Here is a 9650-nt window from a genome sequence, read left to right as displayed (position 1 = left end):
GTTGAAAAGCGGCGTGAAAAACGGATGTTTAAAGGGCTCGACCGAATGGGATTGTCTAAAATGGAGAATCCCAAAAAGTCGAGGGGACATTTATTTGAAGTGTCACTTTAAATATTAATTTTCATGCTTTTCATCGCTGGACGTGGTTGCCACTATAAGCGAAAGTTCCTGCGTCGCAACGATATTTACTCTGAGAAAAGGAATGCTTTGTAAAAAAAAAAAAAGAAAAAAAAGAGACAATGTTACACGAAAAATTAATTCTGATTACGAAAAGACGAGGTCATTCTAAAGATGCTAATTCGTTAAACTTTCTCGCTCACAATTATACATGCGCACAAACACTCTACACACATGCTCATTCATTCTCACACGCACACGAAATATAATATACACGAAAGATCTTTCGCTGTCGTATTTTTGCTCCGGTCGGCAGCTCAGTCACGCAAATTCGAAAAAGAACTAATACCGAGAACAATGATAATGCGACACATAATAATATTAATAATAATAATAATAATAATTAATAGCAATCAGTAATACAATAAGTAAATAACAATAATAATAAATTAGTTCTGTACAAAGTTCACTTTCGAGCACGATATAATATTAATACCTAAGGATGGGTCGACGGCAGCCTGACCAATCGACCCCCACAGCATCGCGTTAATTTTTCTTGTTTCTGTCACATCTCGATCAACCCCGATCGAACGTCTTCGATCAGTCCGTCATCGCTCTCGTTTCAGTAGAATCGGAACGACATACCCTCGTGGCTGATCAAACTGGCCGGCAGTGCGGGTGCAGTATGTATTTCTCCTTGAAATGATGTTTCAATCGCGGAGTCCTACTTAATGGCGTCTAATCGCGGATGCACAAGTGCTTTCGCAAAAAAAGATGTAATAAAAATTTTAAAAAAAGAAAGAAAAAAGAAATAAACACTCGCAGGCATCCGAGACGAGACGCGGTCTGAAGGGTATCGCGACGGCGTTGTTCGAGAAAAATCGAAGGAAATCGAACGGGGTAGTCTGTCAATTTACACGCACAGAGAAAACAAGATCCACAATTCGCATACGCACACGCACTGGTTCTATTTCTCTTTTTTTTTCTCACGCACTCTCTCTTTCTCTCTATCACTCTAAATGGGAGTCCAAAGTCTACTACACTTCCGTCGCGAGCGTCGCCGCCAGTGTGGCGTCATGCCTGACGTAGTGATCGTCTATCACGTACACACCGCAATTGCTGTTGTCCGCGACACTGCCACCGCTTCCCGGTGGACCACTACTATTACTATTGACGACACTGGTGCTGTTAGCTTCCGATATCGTCGTTGGCCTCTTCATCAGTGCAGCTTCCGCGGCGCAACAACTGTCCGCCACGTTGCCAGTAGTGGCAAATACGGATGATCTTTTGGCACTCTCCAAGATCCCGATACCAAGACCTAGGCCGAGACAGTCCTTCTCCTTCTGGAAGAGGTGCGCAGACGCCCGATGGGCTGCTGCCTCTGTATTCAGCTGTTTCGTCGTTCTCGTAGTCCGACCGTCTTGTAGCACTGGTTCTGGCTTATAACCCGAACACGAACTGTCCAGCGTTACATCAGTTTGGAAGGACGAATCCAGGTCGTCCTGCCGCGACGCTGCCGATGCCACATTGTTCACACTTTTACTCGCAGTCCAGGTATTCTTAATCATGTGCGCGTCACCGGTGCCCAGAGCACAAACGCTGCCGCCGCCCGCGCCGATTAAGCCGCTACCGCCGCCGAGGAGACCGCCGACACTGCCAATACCAGTACCTCCGACGCCGATGGTACTGGCGCTACGCTTGCTCATGCTGCTATGCACTGCGTTCCTCTCGTTCTGTAGCCTCGCTTCCTCATCGGCCTTCGCCTGTTCTCGCTTTTGTCGTCTCTTCATGCACATCACTGCGACTGTAGCGAATAACGCGAAAGCCGGTACTGCAGTGGAAAGAGTCGCGATCATCACCAGGTGTTCCGTAGTCAAGCTAGTTTTCCTAGAGGCGACGTGTTTCGAATGGCCGTTGCCTGGGAATGGTTCTGCCAGCGGCACATTCGATATCACGGGCGTGGACGATGATGTGATCGGAGGTACCGCACCGGCTTTTTCGCTGCAGGTGTCACCGTGCCAATCATCCGGGCATTCGCACAAGAAGCCATTGACACGGTTCCGGCATATGCCGCCATTCTGACACGGTGCGCTCCAGCATTCATCTACATCCACGCTACAGTCCTTACCGGTGAAACCAGGCTTGCACGTACAATTATAATCATTGGTCCCAGAAATGCATGTGCCTCCGTTCGCGCACGGTTTTGCCACACAATAGTCTACCTTGTTCTGGCAGATTCTACCGACGTAACCTGGTATACATTGGCAGCGGAAGCTGTTCACCTGGTCCTTGCAGGTGCCCCCGTTCAAACATGGATCGCCCTGACAGTCGTCAACGTTGATCTCGCAGCGCTCGCCGGTGAAGCCAGCAAGGCATGTGCATCGGTAATTGTTGACATGGTTCATGCAGGTGCCGTTGTTTGCGCAGGGATTTGGTGAGCACTCATCGACTTGCGATTCGCAATCGGTGCCTGTGTAACCGGATGGGCAATGGCACATGTAACCGCGGAGAGAGTCGTCTTCGCAGGTGGCGCCGTGTCGGCAGGGCGAGTCCCGGCAGGATCGCGTCGTAATCTCGCAGTGTCGACCACGCCAACCGGGTGGACAGGTGCAGCGATAGTTTCGACGATGCTGCTGCCTGGAGGACGATAACTCCGTGCCGTTGCCGCTCACGTAGCTTACGGACGGCGATTCAGTCATCGTGCAGGTACCACCGTTCAGGCAGGGTTTCGAGTGACAGTCGAACAGCGGCGTCTGACATTCGGTGCCTGTGAAGCCTGATGGGCACGAGCAGGTGTAAGAACCCTGGCCGGTGTTGAAGCAGGTGCCGCCGTTCATGCACGGCTTATGATTTGTGCAATAGTTGAGGTCCTGGTTGCAAAATAGCCCGCCCCATCCCTCATCGCACGCGCACTCCCAGGGCTTTTGGCAGCTACCATGGAGGCAGCCTGGATATCGAACGCACTGATTACACAGTGAGCCCTTCCAGCCGCTGTGGCATCTGTAACAATACGATGTAGCTCTTTAGTGACGCTCAAATGCTCACGCACGATTACGAGAAAACAAAAAATGAAAAGATTGACTTGTATCGTATCTATCATCGGATACCGGTAAAAATAGATGACCAAGATATGTCACGATTTCTACGAAAGCTGAATCATTCTTGGAGATAAATCATTTTCACTCCGGTGGTAACTGTACATATATCACCGGATTCTGTCAAGACAGTGTCTATAGCAAGTTTGGTGCATGGATGGATGACCCTTGCGCAGTCAGTATTATTAGATCTGGGTAGACCATAGTGAACATGTTTTGACAGAGTTTCAATAGTGAAACGAAGTTTAGGTCTGCATACTGCGATATTCAAGTCTTTCTTCTATCTTCCCTCAGTCACGAGTCTCGAGGAGTTTCACCGGTGATGGGCGGAAGGCAGTCATGGGTGCAAGAAGAGGGTCGACGAAATCCCGATGAACGAGAAGAGCTCTTGTGAGAGAAAGAGTAAAGAAGGGACAGAGGTCGGCGGCGACATCGAAAGATATGTATGTGTATATATACTTATGCGCGTGCGGATGTGTGCGATATGCGGTAGGAAGACGAGAGAGAGAGAGAGAGAGAGAGAGAGAGAGAGAGAGAGAGGAAAGGATAGCACGAGGACTTCTTGGCAGAGTCGCGAAGAAAGAAAAGATTCGCGGTTCGTGCGCGGAGGAGGAGGAGGAGGAAGAGGAGGAGGAGGAGGAGGAGAAGAATCAGCGAGAAGCAGAAAGGGAGAAGAGGCAACGTACAGCGACAGGGAATATCTTAAAAGTGGATAAAGCCAGTAAGTGAGAGAGAAAGAAGAAACCTGCTGAAGGGTGAGAGGGTGGCATGCCAGGAGATGAGGATGATACGCTGGTCGGCCATTACATTACGTGCGGGGGTTATGCTTCACAGAGGAATGAAGAAGAAAGAGACTGGGATAGACAGAGATAATGAAAGAACGAGAGATGGAAAGAAAAGAGGATGTTACATGTGTGTGCTATACGCCATGACACACACACACACACATGTACATGTACAGAGAAACTGTTTTAATGTGTTTATAGGGTGCACACGAGCGCGCTGAGAATAAGAGGGAAGGGGTAGAGAAGGGACCGAAGGTGGCGCGAACGGGAAGAAGCAGTCATTGAAGGGTGGGGGACAGGGGGCCCGAGCACCGGGATGCGAAGGAGCGAGAAAAGGACAGCAGCGAGGAAGAGTTCATGGAAAGGAGAGGGAGCTGCGCGGGACCAACGGGGACGGCGCGGAGAGAACAGAAGAGTAAGGAGGAAGGCAGAAGGGGGGGAAGAGTAGAATTCTGACGGAGAGGTGGGGGATGAGTCGTCGAGTAGTGTGTTCCCACGGTTCGAGCCTCAGCACAGCCGTTCAGTATGCGGGTCAAGGAAAGGTTACCCTCCTCTGTGTGCGTGCGCGCGCTCGCGCGCGCCTCCTCAGTCCTCGCGGTGCCCCATACTATCGCACGTATACGTCACTACACAGTATACGGTCGCTCTCTCGCTGTGACTCTATCGTAGACGGAAAGAGATAGTAAGAGAATAAAGGTATGGACGGAAGGGCAAGGGAGACAGGTAGAAAAAGATGAACGAAGAACCGAGGAAAAAGCTGAAGACGAGACGGCAGAGGGGAAACTGCAGCCGTGGACGTCGCATGACTATACCATTAAGTCCTATGTACAAAGTAAAAGAGAGAAATAGAGAGAGAGAGAGAAAAAAGCCGCCACAATCTGAGAAGAACGTGAAGGATGTAGAAAGACAGAATAAATGGTGATGATAAAGGAAGAGATGAGAAGAAGACAAAACGGGATCAAAGAGGTTGGGAAGCTAGTCGAACTGTATCACGCGGATTATTCACGATCGTTTGTTATCGCGAAAGATGAAGATGAAAGATGCATCTAGGTACGTGTATTCTTCAAAGAACATCGACGAGTTGCATCCCCATGTGATCGCGCATTCTACTTTGTGGTTAGGCTACAACAGAATCGCGACTATGCCATAATTACCACCGGGGGATAGGTCATGCGCTGACGAGGGCGAAGGAGGACAGAAGGAAGAAGAGGTGGAGAAGGATTGGCTCTGTTCTTCGGTCAGCTATGGAAATCCCATGCGCGTATCAGACTCGGTTATATGTCTCTCTGGAAAAGATGAAAGAGAGAAGACGACTTCTCTCTCGTCTCTTCTCTTCCTCCTCTACCTCTCTTTGCGACTCTTGTACCATCAGATGCGAGGATACCGCGCCACGTTCGAGACGAGTGCGTTCTTTGACCTTTGCCTGTTATTATGCGGCTATTTAAACGGGATCGAACTGGAATGATATCACCAAGTGTAAAGAAAATCGAGATTCAATTCTTACATTTGTCGGAAAAATATCTAATTCATGTGCCATATATTTATATCATTAGAAATTATTTTCATAAAATTTAAAATATAAAATATAATTTGAACACATCTAATTTTATATTAATTTTAATTCAACAAAATGAAATGTCAAAATATGACAGGTATTTCGTAACACTCTATCATTTCCTGTTTGGGTTTCTTTTTTTAATGTTAAGCGAAATCGTCCGATGCTCTCACCCTCAAAAGACGAGAGATCGTAATGTCGATGCATCGTCATAAGTATTTAGGCATCACACGCACGCACAACCGCACGCGGGCCCCAAAATTTCAATGGGGCGTTCAACGGCCGTGATTCTTCCACGTATCACGAGCGATATCCCACGAGTCCGGTGAGACCCGTCACCTCGAAATGATTGTTATCGTCCTTTCCAAGTATACATGAATATACGCTATACGACTGAAAACGAGTGTATCGTAATTCCATTCCCGCAATCTGTGTAATCATCTACGATCGGGGCGTGTAAAAGCGGCATGCGTCAGCCATTGTCGCGTGCACGTAGAGTATAATCAAGGTTAACATCGATCAAATTCCGTTACATTCATGTTCAACGATATTTTTATTCATTAGATTTGAACGTCGAATGGTTTAAAGGTTATATAAAAAAAATTATCCATAATGAAAATGGCGTGTACACGTAATGTGCAAGCGCATTGTAGTTGACGTATGTTGCGTGTCGTGTCATCGTAGTGATTGTATCATATTAAAATGGTGCACGAAATAATACGCAATGAAGAACGACATATATATGACTGACATCGCAAAGGAATTTTTTACACATTGCATAATTTATTGTACTTGTTACATTTTTTTACAAGTCGCGGAGTATTTATAGATATTATATGTATAATATGATAAATATTATAAATTTCTTAAATCATTGACAATTAAATATTTGATGATTTTTTAAAAGATCGAACAATCTAAAATTTCGATTCGCGAATTCGAAATCAAGTTATTTTCGAATTTAATTGTCAGCATTGTATGTACGTTCTCGGGAACGTTACAAACACGCATAGTTTGCGTAGTGCGTTCACTGCGTTCACCGTCGTCGCGAGAAACTCTCGATATTCATCGCCGGAGAACTTACGACGATGTATATTTCGTAGTGCGGGAAAATCTGCGCCATTCCTCCTTTCACAATCGTGCAACTTTGAGCCTCGCGACGGCACCAATTCTAACGGGGACGGCGCTCGAAACGACTCGAGAAATATGATGAAGGAAACGAGAGAAGCGAAAAATCCAAAATTGTTTAAACATATTTTAAATGTCAAAAAGTCGTGAGAAAGAGATTATAATTGAATGAATTATCGTTATAGGAAAGTCAATTTCAAATTGATTGAAAAATCATAAATTGATAGCTACTAATACAAGATTGAATCATTCCAAATGTATGGTCTGTCTCATATGTATTATGTATTTTTTTCAATTCATTATAAAACATTGAAAAATATATATATAAAGATAATAAGATTATTAAGTGAATTTTATTGAAAAATCACAAGAGAGAGAGAGAGAATGAAGCGACCATGAATAAGATTCAAACTACGAACTCTGCTGCAGCTAACGAAACAATTAACCTCGGTCGTAGAGTAATTAGATGATTGAGTTAACTTCAAACCCCGAGTTAACGCGACCAGTCCGAGATTCGAATCGAGCGTGACGAGATATCTTGAAATATATGACATTCGCGAGTCATTATTATATATTATTAATTATTTAACTACGATAATAATAAAAAAATAATAATAAAAATAATAATAAAAATAATAATAAAAAAGAAACAAAATATTTCCTCAGTTTAATATTAATGGTAAACATTAAACGCGAAAAAAATTGAAATCTCTCGAAATTATTTCTATACAGTTTGGTGAATTCATTGAAAAGATCTATGATAAAGATAAAAAATATCTTAAAATACTATTATACAATCGATGGAATATTTTTATGAAATATCCTTACATTTACTAAAGGAGAATTTTGCTAAAGAGAGAAGTTGGATTGAAACTACACGAATGACTTTGAGAAAGCGCAGAAATATTCGGAATTCGAATTCCGGAACGTTGCCAAACGGCGGATTAAATCGGAAAATTCAACAGCACGTCGAATCTTGGCATAGCGAGCCAAGAAAGAAAAAGAGAAAGAAATAAAGAGGGAAAGCTAGTAAGTGAGGAAAAAGAAGAGGAGAGAAGCAATGTGGAATCTGGGAAGGAAGAAAGAACGATTGGCACCTCGGAAACTGCCTCGTTAGAACGGAAAGCAATCGGGGAGCTTCAAATTCCACTTCGTCCTTCTTTTTCGCTGCACACTCGTAAAAGCATTATGAAGATATGTGTATGATAAAATATACAACGGATACGCATACTTATAATGCCGGCGCGTACGCATCTTTAAGTTAGCAGTAAGTTAACATTACATTACACAGTACGCAAATGGAATTATTAAAATTCTTAACATCAAATTATTCACAAAACAGAATTTACGTTTATACATTTAAACTTGATTCCTTCTTCTCAAACTTTTGCGACAACATTTAAAAAAAATTGAAATGAATCATCATCTTATTCCAGTTAAGAGTTCTAACATCTTGCAAGAGAATGAAATGATTCCAAGATACTTTGTGTAGGAGTTACTAGAATCGTGACGTGGATCCACGAGCTGCTGGCTGGCGTATATTTTCGAAATCGCGCCGAACGATAATTTACGATAGGTATGCGCGTAATTATTATCGCGCGCGTACATGCACACGCCACGGCGGCGGTGCATATAGAGGAGTGGATGTACCGTGTCGGGGCCCAGGAATTTAGTTGGCGGTTGTATGGGGCGGCGCAATGTACACATATACACGACACATACAAACAACATGTACACATTACCAGCGCGAACATGTAGGTATTAGGCGAAAGCCGCGTATGTATATATACTCACATGCATTCGTTGGGTCGATTGCAGTGTCCGTGTTGCTCGTCGCATCCGGGCAGGCAGCGGGCTGAAATGAGTAAGAAAAAATCCAAGAGGTTAAGGCAACTCTCGGCGAGAGGTCGATCGCGTCCCTCACGACTGCACGAGCGAGCGGTGAATACGGTGTATATAGGTACGATATGTCTGATGGCATGCATACACGCGTACGGTAGTTCGTCCTTCTTTATACGTTTCAGGACGTAAAATACTTTTTTGCTGTAAATTATTTCAGCATGTGATGCAGTGATGATGGTCATTGGTATTCTTTAGTGCCATTTTGAGTACGGCATACCCGGTTTTCTTTCCCAATGTTTTTTTCATTACTAAGATACATAAATTCGCTTGATATCGTTAATGTCGAATTTGCCGATTCGATTGAAAATAAATTCTTTACAATATGTTTATTTTTATGAAAGTTACAAGCAATCGAATTGAATTGGATATGCCATAACAAAGTATATCATTCTTGTAATGTGGCACAGAAGGATCAAAATCACAGAACTAGAGGAATAGTCCAATTAATTCCTTTTATTATTGAAGATTGTGCATTATTTTATTTGTATTTTTAGCTTTATTTTTAAGTTTACTTTTATTATACTTTTATTATACTGATACGTTTGATAAACTTTACTGTTCCTCAGTATAAGAATTAAAATTGAAAACACTAATACAGGAAACGAAATAATTAACAGGTGGTGGTACCGCGTGAAAGACGTATATTCCATTTCCTTATCGGACAAGTAAACCGCAAACAAATGACTCGGTCGAATTTGAGGGGGAGACATGTAACGGCAACCCCGGATGCGGGTCGTTTAAAAGGTGAGGAGAGTGACACGCATCACGTGCGGTAGCTTTACTTCTCGTATCATTTCGGTAACCAATCGGCTAATTTCTTTGGCGATTATACATAACTAGAAAACTGGATGGCTATCGGCCAATTATAGAGAGAGCACGAACCTCTTCCCCTTCTTCACGTACTGTTTTCGAACTAGATGTCCTCGCATCGAACGATGCGTGACACAATTTCATTACTCTTTCGTTTATCGCTGGCAGCTCGCGCCGCGTGCAAGTATGCGAGGAATTGATAGTCGCCCGTTTGGATTCCTTCCTCGTTACCTTGTTAATCCAGGGAGACAAAAACAC

At 43.9% G+C, this 9650-nt stretch overlaps 1 protein-coding gene across 1 annotated transcript in view; it reads right to left on the bottom strand.

Annotated features, from left to right (window-relative positions):
- Nucleotides 1-629: 629 nt before the first annotated feature.
- The window catches only part of LOC108687804 (neurogenic locus protein delta), a 42201-nt gene continuing 33180 nt past the window's right edge, over nucleotides 630-9650 (bottom strand). The window contains exons 5-6 of the mRNA XM_018193770.1: nucleotides 8475-8535; nucleotides 630-3117 (exon numbers count right to left, since the gene is read on the bottom strand). Coding sequence (XP_018049259.1) covers nucleotides 1155-3117; nucleotides 8475-8535 — 2024 coding nt within the window. The 3' untranslated portion in view covers nucleotides 630-1154. The remainder of the gene's footprint in view (nucleotides 3118-8474; nucleotides 8536-9650) is intronic.

The sequence above is a fragment of the Atta colombica genome, unplaced genomic scaffold (genome assembly GCF_001594045.1).
Source record: "Atta colombica isolate Treedump-2 unplaced genomic scaffold, Acol1.0 scaffold216, whole genome shotgun sequence".
Taxonomy (NCBI): Eukaryota; Metazoa; Arthropoda; class Insecta; order Hymenoptera; family Formicidae; genus Atta; species Atta colombica.
This window is presented reverse-complemented; position numbering and strand designations above follow the sequence as displayed.